At 43.4% G+C, this 19,373-nt stretch overlaps 1 protein-coding gene across 1 annotated transcript; it reads left to right on the top strand.

Annotated features, from left to right (window-relative positions):
* The first annotated feature begins 1,236 nt into the window (after positions 1-1,236).
* gap43 (growth associated protein 43) lies at positions 1,237-18,829 on the top strand. The gene is made up of 3 exons (XM_063016835.1): positions 1,237-1,526; positions 16,994-17,537; positions 17,930-18,829. The coding sequence occupies exons 1-3, from the start codon at positions 1,497-1,499 to the stop codon at positions 18,007-18,009; spliced, it is 654 nt and encodes a 217-aa protein (XP_062872905.1). The 5' UTR covers positions 1,237-1,496; the 3' UTR covers positions 18,010-18,829.
* The last annotated feature ends 544 nt before the right edge of the window (positions 18,830-19,373 follow it).

The following is a 19,373-nucleotide window of genomic DNA, read 5'->3' as shown; positions in this document are numbered from 1 at the left end:
TGCATGCGGCTAAAAGGCGGGCGAGGGGGTGGGTGTTGGCATCACCATAGTAACGTTGTTTACCCGCCTTTTTTGCCATTTATTAACTAACAGCTGAAGAATCGTTCGCTGTTCTCTCAGGACTGTATGTGATGTTCAGCTTAATCAATACATTCTCCATTCATTCATTTATTCATTCATTCATTCATTCATTCACTGTGTGTTTTACTCCCACTTTATCCTGGTCAGGGTCTCTGAGAGTCCTGTGAGGCGACAGAGCCACCCACTGCGCCACCGTGCCGCCTGTCTCAACGCTACCTGCTCCCATTTGTGCCAGAACAGGCTTCACTATTCTGGAAAGCCTTTGTGCAAAGGTTTTGGAGTGTATCTGTGAGAATTTATGTCAGGCACTGTTGGGAGAGAATACCTGGATGGCCATCAGCATTCTAATTCATCCCAGCGGTGCACGAGAAGATTGAGGTCAGGATAGAAGTTGGAGGAGTATCAATTGTTTTATACACTTGCTAAGAACGGGCGTGGTTCGAACACTCAAAGTATGATTAAAATAGGCGTCCATATACTTTTAGACACGTCGTGCATGCTTGAATAATGCTCTCGTATGTTCATGTATGCTCAGTATGACGTTCGAGTCCAATAACGGCGTCCACGCCAGGTTAATTACTGACTTTCTTTGCAGATCCGGCAGGTGACGGGAGGTTAGAAGGATCCTGGTCATCACCTCGAGTGTTTGTGTGCTAAAGTGTGCTAGATGCCAAAAATGATTCCGCACCCCGGGGTTTGTCAAGCGGCCATCGCCTGGGCCCGTTACCATGAGAACAGCGCTCGGAAAAATACCAGCCAGGCTTTTGTATCGCGTTAATATTGACGGCAAACACATGGCGCATCCTGGTATTCGTGGTCTGCTGATCCTTAACGCTGAACGACCCTCGAGGGACCGGGCCGGGGACCTGCCGGGGGAGTGCAGGGCAGGACCACCGCCCTGGTCTGACTTTTGTGGAAAAATTATAAAGAATATGAATAAAAAAGCCAGAATAGTGTGCACACGTGTGTAGAGGAGTATAAAGGTGTGCGGGGACGTGTCGGGTAAATTGTAGATGTTCAGTCATTCACAGGAGCTCCAGGAAAAGGGTGGGGCTGGTGCCTGCACAAAGGGTGGGTTCATTAGAGGGGGATTGAAGGATGGAGGGTGTGAAAAAGAAAAGAGAGAGAGAGAGAAAGAGAGAGAGGCTGGGTGAGAGAGGAGGGCTTTAGAGAGAGCCCCGGCGTTCATTGTTGCCTCAGAGCGACAGACCCGCCGGAGAGTGTGTGTTCATGTAGGCCTGAGTGTAATGACTAAAAGCATCAGACGCCTCAGCTGTTGATACAGCCCGAGAGTGCGAGCGCGAGAGAGTGCGAGAGCGAGAGAGCGCGAGAGCGAGAGAGTGCGAGAGCAAGCGCGAAAGCAAGCAAGGGAGTGTGCAAGTGCAAGAAAGGGAAGAAGGAAGGATACCACAAACATGCTGTGCTGTATAAGAAGAACAAAGCCGGTAAAGACGAATGACTTTATCATATTTATGAATTTATTTTGAGAATGCTCTTTATTTCATGATTTGCTGTTCATTTAAGCTACCTAAAATATTCTGTATATTTTTATAAATGTGACTGTGTGTGATTTGTATTTTTTACATGATCATTCCAGCAGAAGATGCTTGTAGTCTTAATCATTTTGACTCCTTTAGTTCCAGGCTCGAACCTGCCACTGACACGCCTTATTAATCTAATTAGGGGGTCCGGGAGCATGCTGGAGACCTCACACCCATGCATGATGCTCAGATTTGATTCAAATGCTCCAAATTGATGCATTTTTTTGTGCACCTGCACACATTTGCATCGGTGCACCAGGTTCTAAAGGTGCACTTTTAATTTGGACTGGATTGCAATTAAGACACAGATTGCGCGCAATTAAGACACCGGGGTGCAGAAGAAGTTGGGGATGTGATAAGATGGAGGGGGAAAAAAGGGTGGGGTGCACCCAACTCGTGATGCGCTGGCATGGGATTTAAAACCACCCAGATTCAGACATGTCTTAATGTCATGTCTTCAGAATTGCACATTTTTAAGCATTATGCACTGTTTTAATTTACGCCTTGCTATAGAATTGCACTGGAACCTGAGATCTGGGGGTGGGGGGGGCATGTGCGCACCTGTTCCTGACCATGCTTCTTCCTTCTTTATTGTCCAGCCACCCAGCAAGGGCGGGTCCGCGCGAATCGAATCTGGCACCCGCATGTCTTTGATCAAACGTGCACATTTGCACCTATTTGAACCTATTTGCACCGATTTGCGGGCGCGTCATTCACGCGTGTTGCGTTTTTCACTGCGCCCTTTTGTTCAGCGCGTATTAAAACATGTGCAACGCACTTCAAGTGTGTAATCATATACATGCCTTAAAACAGGAGCTAAAACGTTAAAGCGAGTGAAGATGCTCCCAAAAGTGGATCGGCGAGGTCACGAGGTGCATCCCAAACTGCTCCCCCCACCCCGTTCCTTCTTGGCACCCGATCTAAGGCGCAATATAATGGTGCACTTTACTTCTAAGACTGGACCCCTTTTTATTCCTCGGAGGGTTCGGACCTGAATTAAAGGCGTGTGCGCGCACGACGTGTCGGATTGAGAAAGGAAAGGATAGAGAAAGGGCGTGGCACAGCCTCACATCTCACCGACTACACGAAAGAGGAAAAGAAAAGCGTTTCCGAATTAACGCAAAACCTGCACGTTTACGCAAATTAAAACCCACCGCGATCCACCCTCGTGTGCATTTAAAGCTCAGTTTGGGTGGCAGTGTGGACCGAGCATGCAGGGGGAAAAAAGCGCACATCTGAGGTGCATGTCGGTGTCTTAAAGCTGCAGGAATTCGGGAATTCTGCGACCGATCATAAAAGCGCATTAGTTGCATTATTTGCATTAGTGGTGGCACGGGCAGGTGCTCCGGACCGTACGCCTGCACATGCCATGACACCCGCTCCTGCATTTTAATAACCCGGATTTGATCTGAATATTCATGAGCGTGTGAAAAAAATCAGACAGGAGCCTGAAAATGTCCAAAAGTCGGCCGGTAATTGGGATCTTGTCTTCTTTTCTCCTCCGGTCGCTGGTTTGAAATCCCTAATGGTTTCTTAAACGTGGGGGGGGAGGGGGAGGGGAGGGGGGCATTTAAACCCCAGGACCGGGGTGTGGTTCACACCGCTGTGCGCCATCAAACGCGCACACTCGCGTCTCATTTCCACGATGCGCGATATTATCGAGTCGATTCTGATCAGCACAGCGTATATCGTTCTGTTATTCTGTTCTGATTATGTTCGTGTGATGGAACAATGGGTGCTTGGGTTCAAGGTCTGCAAAGCTTTTGTCATTCTACATACCTTTATCATATAGTTTCAAATCTGCAGAACTGGGTGCATGCCAGTATACATACTTTATACTCATCAGTGTAATGAATTAATCAGCCGTTAACGAGGCAGCAGAGCGGCGAATAAAATCCCACATCAAATATCATACTAGAGAGAGAAAATGGCACTTTTTACAGTGGCATTGCTCTTGGCATAAGGCTTCTGATCCCAAAAATGACATACAACTCTTTAGCATTTACACAGATAAGAAAAAACATCCAGTGAGCAGCAGTTGACGAGTTGGTCGGGCTGACAGAAAGGCGACTCGAATAAACGCTGAGCAGAAAGGTGTTGTATAAAGCACGTTAAACCTCAAGGTTTTGAGAAATTTGAGGCAACGGTGGGCACAGGCTCACAAACGTCATCTGGTCTGATGAAGGGTCACCATCAATATATTCCCAAATCTGCAGGAATGGGTGCATGCCAGTATACATACTTTATACTCATCAGTGTAATGAATTAATCAGCCGTTAACGAGGCAGCAGAGTGGTGAATAAAATCCCACATCAAACATCATACTAGAGAGAAAATGGCACTTTTTACAGGGGCATTGCTCTTGGCATAAGGCTTCTGATCCCAAAAATGACATACAACACTTTTTACACAGACGAGAAAAAACATCCAGTAAGCAGCAGTTGACGAGTTGGTCAAGCTGACAGAAAGGCATCATAAGAGCGTGTTAAACCTTGAGTTGACCGCAAGGAACAGAAATTTAAGGCAACGGTGGGCACAGGCTCACAAACGTCGTCTGGTCTGATGAAGCGTCACCATCAATATATTCCCAATATACTTTATACTCATCAGTGTAATTAGTTAATCAACCGTTAACGAGGCAGCGGTGTAGTGAATAATATCCCACAGGCGTCGGTCAGGAGCTTCAGTTCACCTCACATCAAACATCACACTGGAGAAAAAAATGGCACTACGGTGGCATTGCTCTTGGTATCAGGCTGCCGATCACAAAATTTACATACAACACTTAGTGAACATCCAGTGAGCGGCAGTTGACGGGTTGGTCGGGCTGACAGATAGGCGATTTGAATACACGCCTGCTCACAACTGCTGCGAGCAGAAAAGTGCTGTATAAAGCACGTTAAACCTCGAGGTGACCACAAGGAGCGGGAATTTGAGGCAACGGTGGGCACAGGCTCACAAACGTCGTCTGGTCTGATGAAGCGTCACCATCAATATATTCCCAAATCTGCAGGAATGGGTGCATACCAGTATACATACTTTATATTAATTAGTGTAATTAGTTAATCACCTGTTAACGAGGCAGCAGAGCGGTTAATAAACTCCAACAGGCGACGGTCAGGAGCTTCAGTTCACTTCACATCAAACATCAGACTGGAGAAAAAATGGCACTTTAGATGGTGGCATTGATCTTGGCATCAGGCTGCTGATCACAAAATTTACATACAACACTTTAGCATTTACACAGAAGAGAAAAAACATCCAGTAAGTGGCAGTTCTGCAAACTGGAACACCTCGTGCACGAGTTGGTCGGGCTGACAGAAAGGCGACTCGAATAAACCCATCATATAACACATGTTAAACCTCGAGGTGACCGCAAGGAAGAGAAATGTGAGGCTACGGTGGGCACAGGGTCACAAATGCTGTCTGTTAGAGGTTAGGGGTCAGAATTTGGCATAAACTGCATAAATCTGTGGACCCAAACCTTCAGCTGGTGGCTTAATGGTGCAAAACGCTCTTTTGAACGACCTTGCATCTTATATCTTCGACTGGTCCAGCAGCTGGTTCCTTTTCACCCTCCGAACACATGCAGTAGGTGGATTGGTGGAGCCTTGAGCAAACGAGTGACTGTATGAGCGTGATGCCCTGAGACAGACTGGCACCTTGAGTCCAGTGTGGCAGAGGCCTGCAGTCTCTGGACCGTTACTGGAAATATAAAATACCGTTTCTTTAATGGTGGTGGAACAAAATTGAGTGTGAAGTTCATACGTTTTATATCAAGTTTGGATTGATTTGAAGCAGCTCCATTATTGCAGGGGTCAAGCATTCAGCACTGTACCTTTCTCTTGGTGTATGTGAGGCATGGTATGAAGCACATGACAGTGAAACCTCTATAAAAGGAAACAAGCTTCTTGGAAACACACAGTGTATAATAAACGACCCCTCTGGTGTATTAGAGCGCTGGGTAATCGGGACCTGGGTGGCACCAACCAGACTGATGAATGAATCATGGGCATTAAAACTGAGCTACAATCATTAGATTTTAGAGTATGTCTGTGGGAATTTGTGCCCATGCAGATTAGTCTAACCACTAATATTTCTACTGACTTGATGGTTGGATATTTATTTAGTCTAAGGTTTTATAATTTAGTCCTATCCAATTCCCTGATGGTTTTTTACCTCTACTGCTGAAGACCTCCCCTCCTGACAGAGGAGGGTTGTGACGAACACACGCTCTTTCAGACACGTGTGCAGCACTGACCGCTTCTTTTCACCTGCACCAGGCGGGTTCATTTGGAGATCTGTATTGCGCATGGAGAGTCACGCTCAGATCTCCGTTCTCCCCGTTTCTGTCCAGCAGAGGGCGTAATTGCAGCAGCCGAGCGCCCCCCCACAGTGAGCGTAATAATGAATGGGAAATTTTTTCATAAATATAACCTAAGTCGTGTTTTATGTCGGTCCGGTGCCAGCGGGAGGCGATACGGGCGAATCAGGGGCGTAGTTCAGATGCGAGTGAGTTATTACCGCCCGCTGATGAAGTCGCCTCACGCGGCGCGTCTGACGTCAATCATTCTGATTGGACGCGCTGGTGTCAGACTGAAGCGGCCGCCGATGCCTCATCTGAAGATCTGAGGATGATTGATGTGATGCCAGTCGGGCGATTAGGGAAAATTGAGCATCGATTTGGATGTGATTTCCACACAGCATGTTGGTACAGTGTGTGTGTGGGTGTGTGTGTGTGTGTGTGTGGGTGTGTGTGTGTGTGTGTGTGTGTGTGCTGGGGGTGTGGAGGGTTGGTTCGGGTACCAGGCGGTGAATTTGTTGACCTGATTCCCACTGAGGGATCATAAACGTGCCAGACAGGAGCATAATAAATCCAAAATGAGACGCAGGGTGGAAGAAAGGGCATCGACTTCATGAATCATAGAGATTAGGATAGCAGGAAATGAAAATGAACAGAGCCTGGTACTAGTGCCAGCTGAGTATTTAGAATACGAGTAATGAAGTATCGTTAGTGGAGAACATGCTTAAGGTGAGGAATGAACGATGTGTCATTTCCTCACCTCCTGCTGGGTCAGAATTATACATACAGCAGATTATGACCCTGCTGGAGCTCGACGTCCTGATTGGATTTTGACTTTTGTGTGTTCATGTAAATAGTTAATAGTTTGAATGTTTAAAATAACATGGAACAGTTGTTGCCATCACAAATAATATTAAAAATAATCCTACAAAATATTCCATAAATAATCCTAAAGTACTGTACATAATCCTATAAAAATACCATAAATAATCCTTTAAATATTCCATAAATAATCCTAAAAAATACTGTATATAATCCTATAAAAATACCATAAATAATCCTTTAAATATTCCATAAATAATCCTAAAAAATACTGTATATAATCCTATAAAAATACCATAAGTTATCCTACAAATAATCCTATGAATTACCTAAAATTATTCTACAAATATTCTTTAAATAATCCTACAAATATTCCATAAAAATCCTACAAATATTCCAAAATAATCCTACAAAAATACCATAAATAATCCTACAAATATTCCATAACAATCCTACAAATATGTCATAAATAATCCTACAAAAATACCACAAATATTTCATAAATAATCCTATAAATTACCTAAAATAATCCTACAAATATTCCACAAAAATCCTACAAATATTCCAAAATAATCCTACAAAAATACCATAAATAATACTACAAATATTCCATAAATAATCCCACAAATATTCCATAAATAATCCTACAAATATTCTATAAATAATCCTACAAAAAAACATAAATAATACATCATATGAGTAATACCACAAAAAATCCTACAAACAGAGAACATTTGAACAGGGCTGATACTGTTCACAGTCCAGTGAGCTTTAAATCAGCACAGGTGAATACAAGAGCCCCTGCTTTTCTTTTCTTCAAACAAATCTATTTTATAATCTGTTGTAAAGATTCCAAACATATTCTGAATACATCCTTGTTTTAATGTATTTGAATGGACGGCGTGTTTACAGATCAATACTTTAAATAAATTAAAAGTTCATCTATCTGTATGAGAGAAGAATCAGCGTTTCCTTTAAACGACTGAGAGGGATCGCTCGGCGTAACCCTATTACCACGTGCACTTTTTACTATTACGGCCACTTCTGGTCAAAACGCGGCTAATGGAGATGATATCATGCAGGGATATCAGGGGCGCGGCGCGTTACTCACGCCTAAATCACATTAGTGTCGGCTTACAGCCCCTCCATTACAATCAAATGGACGTGATGATCCCACCCGGCTGAACTCAGACCAGTCCGCAGGAACCTCTCACGCTGGGCGTCCAGCCCATCTCCCTTTGTTCTGAGACGTTTATACAGTGATGGAGCGCAGAACAAAGGGCTCTAATAAGATTCGGGGTCCCGCCGGTGTGAATGATGTCACGGTTCTTCTGTGATCTCACAGGGGTTCATCATGATGAAAACCACTCTGGAGAAATGAATCATTCTGCCACACTGGCTACCTCACCCCACTACTGCCCATACCCTGTACTGATCCTACAGAAAATACCACCAATATAACTCATTCTGCCACGCAGACTACATCAATACTGATAATACTGCCCATACCCTGTACTGATCCTACAGAAAATACCACCAATATAACTCATTCTGCCACGCAGACTACATCAATACTGATAATACTGCCCATACCCTGTACTGATCCTACAGAAAATACCACCAATATAACTCATTCTGCCACGCAGACTACATCAATACTGATAATACTGCCCATACCCTGTACTGATCCTACAGAAAATACCACCAATATAACTCATTCTGCCACGCAGACTACATCAATACTGATAATACTGCTCATACCCTGTACTGATCCTACAGAAAATACCACCAATATAACTCATTCTGCCACGCAGACTACATCAATACTGATAATACTGCCCATACCCTGTACTGATCCTACAGAAAATACCACCAATATAACTCATTCTGCCACGCAGACTACATCAATACTGATAATACTGCCCATACCCTGTACTGATCCTACAGAAAATACCACCAATATAACTCATTCTGCCACGCTGACTACATCAATACTGATAATACTGCTCATACCCTGTACTGATCCTACAGAAAATACCACCAATATAACTCATTCTGCCACGCAGACTACATCAATACTGATAATACTGCCCATACCCTGTACTGATCCTACAGAAAATACCACCAATATAACTCATTCTGCCACGCAGACTACATCAATACTGATAATACTGCCCATACCCTGTACTGATCCTACAGAAAATACCACCAATATAACTCATTCTGCCACGCTGACTACATCAATACTGATAATACTGCCCATACCCTGTACTGATCCTACAGAAAATACCACCAATATAACTCATTCTGCCACGCAGACTACATCAATACTGATAATACTGCTCATACCCTGTACTGATCCTACAGAAAATACCACCAATATAACTCATTCTGCCACGCTGACTACATCAATACTGATAATACTGCCCATACCCTGTACTGATCCTACAGAAAATACCACCAATATAACTCATTCTGCCACGCAGACTACATCAATACTGATAATACTGCCCATACCCTGTACTGATCCTACAGAAAATACCACCAATATAACTCATTCTGCCACGCAGACTACATCAATACTGATAATACTGCTCATACCCTGTACTGATCCTACAGAAAATACCACCAATATAACTCATTCTGCCACGTAGACTACATCAATACTGATAATACTGCTCATACCCTGTACTGATCCTACAGAAAATACCACCAATATAACTCATTCTGCCACGCAGACTACATCAATACTGATAATACTGCTCATACCCTGTACTGATCCTACAGAAAATACCACCAATATAACTCATTCTGCCACGTAGACTACATCAATACTGATAATACTGCCCATACCCTGTACTGATCCTACAGAAAATACCACCAATATAACTCATTCTGCCACGCAGACTACATCAATACTGATAATACTGCCCATACCCTGTACTGATCCTACAGAAAATACCACCAATATAACTCATTCTGCCACGCAGACTACATCAATACTGATAATACTGCCCATACCCTGTACTGATCCTACAGAAAATACCACCAATATAACTCATTCTGCCACGTAGACTACATCAATACTGATAATACTGCTCATACCCTGTACTGATCCTACAGAAAATACCACCAATATAACTCATTCTGCCACGCAGACTACATCAATACTGATAATACTGCTCATACCCTGTACTGATCCTACAGAAAATACCACCAATATAACTCATTCTGCCACGTAGACTACATCAATACTGATAATACTGCCCATACCCTGTACTGATCCTACAGAAAATACCACCAATATAACTCATTCTGCCACGCTGACTACATCAATACTGATAATACTGCCCATACCCTGTACTGATCCTACAGAAAATACCACCAATATAACTCATTCTGCCACGCAGACTACATCAATACTGATAATACTGCCCATACCCTGTACTGATCCTACAGAAAATACCACCAATATAACTCATTCTGCCACGCAGACTACATCAATACTGATAATACTGCCCATACCCTGTACTGATCCTACAGAAAATACCACCAATATAACTCATTCTGCCACGCTGACTACATCAATACTGATAATACTGCTCATACCCTGTACTGATCCTACAGAAAATACCACCAATATAACTCATTCTGCCACGCTGACTACATCAATACTGATAATACTGCTCATACCCTGTACTGATCCTACAGAAAATACCATGAATAATCTTACAGAAAATAACAAAAGTAATCCTACAGATACCACTAATAATCCTTCAAACATAGCAAATAATCCTTAAAATAATATCATAAATAATCCTCCAAACAATACCACCAATATAAGTCATTCTGCCACACCGCTACATCACCTCACTCCAAAACTGCTAATACTGATAATGCCTAATAATACCCTGTACTAATCCTACAAAAATACCACAAATAATCCTATAATTATATCACTGATAATCCTACAAATACCATCAATAAGCCTCCAAACATAGCAAACAATCCTTATAATAATACCATGACTAATCCCACAAATAATACCCTGTACTAATCATACAAAAAATAAAACACATAATCTTCCAAACACCACAAATAATCCTAAAAATAACAACATACTAACAAATAATACCACAAACATTTCTATAAATAACACTACTAATCCTACAAACACCACAGATAATCCTACTAATAATATTACTCAGTATTACCACAAGTAATACAAATATAATCCACATAAATTGCATTAGATTATCCAACAAAAGCATAAATTTGATTGGATTTTTTATTGGATTTCATCGTAAGAACATTTACTGGTTTGTACGTGGTTATTGATTAGTTATTAATGCCGGTGTGACCGGGGGTATGATGTAAACACAGAGGAGCATCAGCTCTAAATTTGAAGAGGTCAGGATGAGAAGCTCCGGGGACGATCAAACCCGACCGGGATCGATTTGAGAACGCACCGGCGCATCGATCTGCTATTGGATTAAAAAAACCTTTATAGAGCAGCAGCACGTCCATCAACATAAATAAAAACAGCATCCTTAATCGCCCGGCCCGTTTATCTCCTCATACCGTCACTAAATGTGGCTTCTGGAGGTCATTAGTGGTCAAAAAATCCAATAAACGAGGGAGCAACACGAGAATCTGGAGCGGGTTCAAGACCCGATGATTCAACCACCAAATAAAGCCCCTCATATCCACAGATTTATATTAAATAATGATTATAATTTAGTCTTTTCTCCAACATTTCCGTCACCTCAGAAATAAATGATCAGACGGGTTTAATAATGTAGAACTTTATTCTGGTCAGTGATGGATCAGCATCTCTCATCCACCTATTAATCATTCATGACTGATTAATCAACGTTTAGCTTTGCATTAAGAATCTAACGAGCCGTGGGGAAGGATTTAGTCCTACAGGAGCATCACAAACGAAAATATACAGTACAACTACAGACATACTGACTAGGTCAGGCCAGGTCAGGCCTTTAAACGACAACACAAAATCACAAAAAGTTGGGACGGTATGGAAGAGGCTGTGTGTTATTTATTTACTTATTTCCTTTATGTTTCATTTCTTTTATTAATAAACGCCCATTCCTGCATTTTAGACATGCAACACTTTCCAAAAAAAGTTGGGACGGGGGCGATTTAGGACAAATAATGAGGTAAAAAAAACTGACAGGTGATTGGGATCATGATTTGGAGTCTCTGAGGAGCAAAGATGATCAGAGGATCTCCAGTCTGTCCACAAATGTTTAAAAACCACGTTCCTCACAGACAGATCTAAAGGGATTTGCATGTTCTCCCTCTACGATGCAGAAAGGATTGAAGGAATCTGGATGAATTTCGGTGTGACTTTCTGAGCTGAACAGTCACATCAAGAACCGCCGTTCATTACAGAGGCACGGCTGTGAAAGATGAGAGTACGGGTGCTGGAGGTCCTGCCTGCAGTCCTGATCTGTCCCTGATAGAGGACGTGAGGAGAATCTTGAACGCTGAAATGTTTCACACCTTGAGACGTGTTTCAGTAAGAACGGGACAAAATAACGGAAACACCTCATCACTCTGCGTGCTATGTGCAAAACATTAAATGCTTTACTGTCCCAACTTTTACTGTAACGTGTGCAGCGTGTGGTTCTATCAGCTGGTGATGAACGAGGGTTCTCGATGCGGTGGCGTCTGAGGGATCAGAGATCACCGGGGTTCAGCTCAGACTCCCCGTCACCCTTTACACACCCAAATTCCTCCAGATTCCTTCAATCCTTTAATGATATTCTGCACTGTAGAGGGAGAACATGCAAATCCCTTTAGATCTGTCTGTGAGTAACGTGGTTTTCTCACATTTGTGGATAAACTGGAGACTCCAGATATTAAAATCACATCATTATTTAGTTTTTTAATCTCATTACTAGCCCTAAATTTTTTAGCCCTGTCCCAACTTTTTTTGGAATGTGTTGCAGGTCTGAAATGCAGGAATGGACGTTTATTAATAAATAAAATGAAGTCAAGCAGATGAAAAATGAAATATCTCAGGTTCATCCTGTCTGACATCAAATAAAAGTAAACAAATGTAAGAAACGCTGCACCACAGCTGCCCCACAGCGCCACCTAGTCCCTAATCGAGATGAAACTAATCCCAGGTCGTGTTGATTGAATATTCAGCAGTTTTAGCTCTAATATAATTGAATTCAGTTCAGATTCACCTCATTACTTCAGCTGATTATCCTCCTGTAATTTCATTTGTGTTTCTGATCGGTGTGCCCGACTGACCCAACATTTTAACCACAGATTTAATATTTGTTCATGTCGCCGTTATTTTTCCATCAAACCGCTTTCGGTTACGTCCAATTATTTTCTCAATTTTCCTTATTAGACTACTATGGCGTTACTATGGTGTTTTACCGCATACGGCATTCCAATTCATCCCAAAGGTGTTTAACATGTATGAGGATAGAGTTCTGTGCAGAACACTGGACTTCCTTCACACTGAACTCATCAAACTACGTACTCTATAGAAGGGCACGGGCCCTTCCCTAAACTGCTCTCTAAACTGCTGCTGCACAGTTGGAAGTAAGTAGGAGGATGCATTTTGGCTATGTAGTGAATTTTACTGTAGTCTTGGTAGGTTTTTGAGATTTCTGTGACTGAAGGTTTAATGAGCTTTACATTAAAGCTCACTTGACTGTGGACAGTGTGGCCAAGTTTCAGCAGCTTCTAATTCAAAGCAGAGCAGAGCTGTTGTTTTCACAGCTGGAAGGAATCTGGTCACAGCTCATAGGGATCTGGTCATAGCTGGTAAGAATCTGGTAACAGATTAAATGAATCTGGTCACAGCTGGTAATAATCTGGTCACAGCTAGGAGACATTTGAATATAACCGGTAGGAATCTGGTCACATATTGAAGGAAGGGTTGAAATTGGAGGAATCTGGTCACAGCTAGTCAAGATCTGGTCACAGCTGGTAGGAATCTGGTCACAGATGGTAAGAAGGGTTAGAATTGGAGAAATCTGGTCACAGCTGGTAGGAATCTGGTCACAGCTGGAAGTAGAGGCTGGAATTAGAGAAATCTGGTCACAAATAATAAAAAACTGACCACAGATGGTAAAAGAATGGATAGGGATATGGGTAGGGATCTGGTCACAGCTGGTGGGGAGGGCTGACATTAGAGGAATCTGGTCACAGTTGGTCAGGATCTGGTCTCAGTTGATAGGAATCTAGTCACAGCTGGTAGGAATCTGGTCAGATCTGGTTGAGAGCTGATGCATGTCAGGCAGCTGACAGGTTTTCTTTTAGACTGAAGGACGCGGTTAGCCGGTTTTATATTCATTGTTAACAACTGTTAAAATCGTGATACTTTGTAATGCCCTCTTCAGGCGGTTGGACGAGGTGCCAGCCTTGAACTTTTCTCCTTTTGATCCAGCTGTTTATGATGGACTCGCGCCTCCAGACCATAAACCGCTCTTTATCTGGTGGGCGTCACTCCAGCGCTAAACGATCCCTGTCTGACCGGAGTCACAAACCTTACAGCCATCGTTTCATTTCGATGGGAGTAATGCCAGGAGCGCGGCGGGTACCGAAGCTATAAATCCTTCCTCTGTGCTGGATTGTAAACATGGATTTCTGTAGCGGTTGTTGATGCTTCCTCTGCCGCCATTTGGCCTCTCGGCGGTTCCTGGCAGCCGTGAGAGAACAGAAGGAACGGTGTGAACGCCGGGAACCGAGGAACTGTCCAGATATCCTCAGCACTCAGAAACAGAGAGCTGACGGTCAAAAGTATGTGAACCCCTGGTCATGAGCTGGTTTGATGTCTTGTTCTAGGACCACTGGGTGGTAACAGCTGGTAGGAATCTGGTCAGAGCTGGTAGGAAGGGCTGGAATTAGAGGAATCTGGTCACAGCTGGTAGGAATCTGGTCACAGTTGATAGGAAGGACTGGAATTAGAGGAATCTGGTCACAGTTGATAGGAAGGACTGGAATTAGAGGAATCTGGTCACAGCTGGTAGGAATCTGGTCAGAGCTGGTAGGAAGGGTTGGAATTGGAGGAAATTCAAACCTGGTTCCTTGGAGCTGTTGGAGACTTTGCTCCCGTGCTGCGAGTGTCCTCGTTTAGCGGCTTAATGGACCGTGGCAACTAAACGAGGTTCAGGACGCCGTTACTCACCAGAGGCCCGGAGATCTTGGCAAAGCAGCCGTGCATGGTGTAACGAGAGGGCGGGGCCCTGAATGGTCGGAGTTAATAAGGTGTCCTTTTGAAGATGGAGCGTCTGTCAGGGATCTGATCCATTAACACCCGTCCACAGATTGAGTTCCGTTTGGTCTGTGATGAAATGTGGCGGCGTTTGATTCTGATGAGCACGGCTGGGTGGCCCAGGGACTCTTTGATGCTGAAGCCTTGATGTTCTCCAGATGTTAATGAGAACGAGAATACATATATCGATCAGCCTGTCTGAATAAATAGGGCTAGTTTACTGCACCCATTAGACTTTACCACAAGATCATCTGTATTAACAAATGTCCACTACAAACTACACAAGTCATGGAACAGTGGTCTCGTCACCAAGGTTGTGAAGAACACCTAAACCTTATCACCTCATTCTTAAGAAGAAAATTGCCTGGATGTCCAGATTTAATCCAGGACGTGCTAACACCAGGTCTGAGAAAACGGCAGTCGCTGGCACTTGACTGTGAACAAATCTCACTGCTCACAGCCGAGCAGGCTTCACATCACCACAAGCTTAGAGGTTGCAGAGCAAAATAGAAGCCCTTGCTTCAGAATCAATCACTGACGATCACATGGATAAAGTCAAAGCACTGTGGAGGAGAGTTTTGTGTTCAGGTTAACTGTAGGCCTAGAGGTTAAGATTCTGGAGTAGTAATCGAAAGGTCACTGGTTCAAGCCCCACCACTATTGGGCCCTTAACTCTTAATCACTTGGACTGTATACTGTCACAATTGTCAAGAGATAAGTTGTGGATAAAAAGCGTCTACTAAGTGTCGTAAATGTAAACATAAATTTAAGTGTCTAGAGGACGAAACCCAACACCACTGTACCTACTAGACATTTTAAAGTGTGCTGGTGGTAGCACTATACCCAAAGGACTTCAGTGGAACTGGGTCCAGCCGTTTTGACCCCACCTGTACATTATTACTACAAGTGTTCCCAAAAGCGTTTACTCTGAGGAACACCAAACAATGCCGGAACACCATTAGCAGTCACCTCTCTCATTATAATAAAGCCGCGGCGTCGTGTTCTGGCACGCTAACAGCGCAGCTGACGACCGGAATCAGTCGGGCGAGCACGGCGCCCCGCGGAGTTCACGTCTCCGGAGTAGCTATTAAAGCACAGCATGGAAGCTTCACTGAAGCTGCTGGATGATTTTCCTGCCTCAGAGGTCTGCACACTTTCAGGGTTTTGTGCAGACCACTGTTCCACCTCACCGTACTCATCAAACCAGGACAGAGTCAGGCTGTCTTTAATTCTTTATAACTGATTTTATACACCTGTTAGCAATGGGTGTGGCTACAAATCTTTAATTAAATGCATGTCCAGATAGTTTTGACACTGACCAGTCGCCTTTTCTGGTACCTGCTCAAGATCACCAACATGAGCCCCAGGGTGGGACTGCCATATATGGAAATATATCCAAATATGGACCAGTACTACCAGTAGCTGCGGTAGCATGGTTGCACCGTAGGTGTAATGCGCCACATAGAGTCACATGTCCTCCTTTTGTCTGTCTGGCTTTCCTTCTGGTACTCAGGTCGCCTCCTACCTCCCACAGACACACCAGGACTGTGCTGGAACAAATAATGTAAATCCCGAGGCTGTTGTGGTTTGTGATTGTCTGGTTCGAGCTTGAGCAGTGAATTCTCTGGTCTTGGTGTTCAGGTGCCTCCCTGTCAGTGCTGGTCGCTGCTGTCATGTGGCACGATGGCATCAACCATTGAAAGCCAGTTAAAGACTCTTTAGACACTGTAGACAAAAGCTTACAGAAGTCCATGATCGACTGGTGTCCCTCTGATCAAGGAATTCCATCCCAGACTTCTGGTCATTGACGGCTCAGGTATTGCCAACTATAGGGCAAGTGTCCAGTTGTGCCACTCCGGAGCCTGTAGGTAGGGGTCCGACCCAACGTAGATCCGAATATTTGATCTCAAGTCAAACATCCAGGTTGTGATTGAAGCTAGGACTGTAGGTTCCTCAATCTCTTCTAACTCTGTTACTGCTCCTCAGGTTGAGAAGACCGAAGAAGCCGACCAGGAGATCAAGCAAGATGGCACCGCCAAACCGGAGGACAAAGCCCACAAGGCGGCCACCAAGATCCAGGCGAGCTTCCGCGGACACATAATCCGGAAAAAAATGAAGGACGACGACAAGGAGGACGGTCCGGCGGCGGCCGAGGCCAAACCCGAGGAGAACGGCGAGGACAAAACGGAGGAGAAGGCCGCCTCTCCGACGGCAGAGAAGCAGGAAGACGCCGCCAAGGAGAAGGAGAAAGCCAAGAGTTCTGTAAACTCTCCGGTGACGGAGGAGAGCAAGACCGAAGCTCCTGCCACCACCCCGTCAGAACCCAAACAGGAAGAGGCCAAGGAAGCCGAGAAGCCGAAGGAAGCCGCGAGCGCCGAAAACGCCGCTGAGAAGTCCTCGGAGAATGTAGAGGTCGAGAAGAAGGTGGAGGAGAAGAAGAAGGAAGAACCCAAACAAGCCGACGTGCCTGCCGCCGCCAGCGAGACGGCCGCCAGCGAAGCCGAAGCGAACCAAACGCAAGACAAACAAGGTGAGTCACGGCATCCTAGTCAGGCCTATAATAATAACATTTAATAATAACATTTAATAATAATAATTAATAATAATAATAATAATAATAATGAATATATAATATTAATAATAATTAATAATAATAATAATTAATAATAATTAATAATATATAATAATAATAATAATAACAACAGCAATAATAATAAAATTATAGGAATTATACTTAAAAATGAGTAATACTACTACTACTAATATTAATAACAATAACAACAACAAAACAATAATAAGTATCATTAAATGTTTTTTTTTTTTTTCTCTTGTGGGTCTTTAGTATTGGACCTTATCATGGAAATAAAGATTATTGACTCGAGTTATTTATTATTGCTGTTCCTGTTTTTTTCGTACACACAGATGGTGCAGAAAACTCCGAGCCTGCAGAGGGCGCCGTCTCAGAGCCGGCCAAGGACGGGGACCAGGCAGAGAGCGCTTAAGAAGACCAGACGTCGTAAAACCATATCAGATAATTAAACGGCTGCTCTTTCGGCCTCTAATGGTTCAGACAGTCGGTCCTAATTCGTTCGGTCCTCTATATTTTCTTTCGTGTGGCAATGATTTTCTTACATCTTGGGGAGGGGGGGGGGTCGCGATTTCCATACGCAACTTCCAGGCTCGAGCTAGCAGCAAGCGTCCGAGCGAACGCGGCTGCTACGACGGTCGTCTACGTCACCAAAGGACGGGCGGGAACGTTTCGTACTCCGACCCGAACCCGTCCGAATCCGGTTTGCATTTCTAGCTAAAATCCCCACGTTCACGTTTCTGCCTTTTTCCATTTAGCCTGGTAGTTAGTGCGCTGCTCTTTATTAGGGAGAAGTATTACGTGATTCCCTTTCAGTGTTTTCTCGCGGACGCCTCGTTTCACCGGCGTTTCATGGATAGCTTGAACCCATTTGAGTCATTTGCATGGGAATTTCTCTCCTGAGAGGGAAGAACCTCCTCGCGGTCACGAGTAACCAAAACGTTGTGGCTTTTTTCTCGATGTCCTCGGTGTTGTTAATGGCGGTCTGATGATTTCGATTGGAAAAACTTCTGCTCTGATGTTGAAATATGAACGAGAAAATCCAAACAAAAGAATAAAAAAATATGAATAATTATAATAATATGAATAATAATAATAATCTGCCTTTTCCTTTGTTTACGTGAGTGAATGTCCAGTTTCAACCTAAAAGGAGATCAAATGTGGAAAAAAATAAAAATTTAAAGTTTCAATGTCAATGTTTTCAAAATAAAGAAATGTGCCAATTATCATCACAACACGGCCTTTTTATTTGTGTACCAGTTTTAAGTGGGTTCAAATACGTTTTCCCTCGGGAGCTACAGTGCATACAGAAAGTATTCAGAACCTTTATTTAAAATGTAAACATACGTAAATGTCACAGCCACTTTATAAGCTACGTCTTTTACTTCTTTGCACAGCTGGATTTAGGCGGTTTATCCCACTGGTCATGAAGGATTCTCTCAAGTATCACAACAAATATTTATTCTCATTATTTACTTTTTAAAAATAATAATAATAACAACAAAACAACAACAAAAACAACAATTATGATGATGGTTGTTTTAATTTGTGCACCATTTTTAGACTGATTCAAATCCCTGGTGTTTATGAGAAGCCAGGTTTGGGATTGAAACAAAAACATTTTCCCTCGGGACCTTGAGTGGATCCAGAAAGTATTCAGACCCTTTATTTAAAATGTAAACATTAACAATGTAAATATCAGAGCCCCTTTATAAGCTACGACTTTTATTACTTCACACAGCTGGATTTAGGCGGTTTATCCCACTTGTCATGAAGGAT

The sequence above is a fragment of the Trichomycterus rosablanca genome, chromosome 20 (genome assembly GCF_030014385.1).
Source record: "Trichomycterus rosablanca isolate fTriRos1 chromosome 20, fTriRos1.hap1, whole genome shotgun sequence".
NCBI classification, from domain to species: Eukaryota; Metazoa; Chordata; class Actinopteri; order Siluriformes; family Trichomycteridae; genus Trichomycterus; species Trichomycterus rosablanca.
The sequence above is the reverse complement of the archived record's forward strand: the minus strand, read 5'-3'. Positions and strand labels throughout refer to the sequence as shown.

What these genes read in the sequence shown, in the direction of transcription:
- gap43 (XM_063016835.1), top strand. Translation starts at nt 1,497, where the DNA reads ATGCTGTGCTGTATAAGAAGAACAAAGCCG. An exon ending in GTATAAGAAGAACAAAGCCG is followed by an intron (nt 1,527 to 16,993) that starts GTAAAGACGAAT and finishes ACTGCTCCTCAG; the next exon opens with GTTGAGAAGACCGAAGAAGC. An exon ending in CCAAACGCAAGACAAACAAG is followed by an intron (nt 17,538 to 17,929) that starts GTGAGTCACGGC and finishes TCGTACACACAG; the next exon opens with ATGGTGCAGAAAACTCCGAG.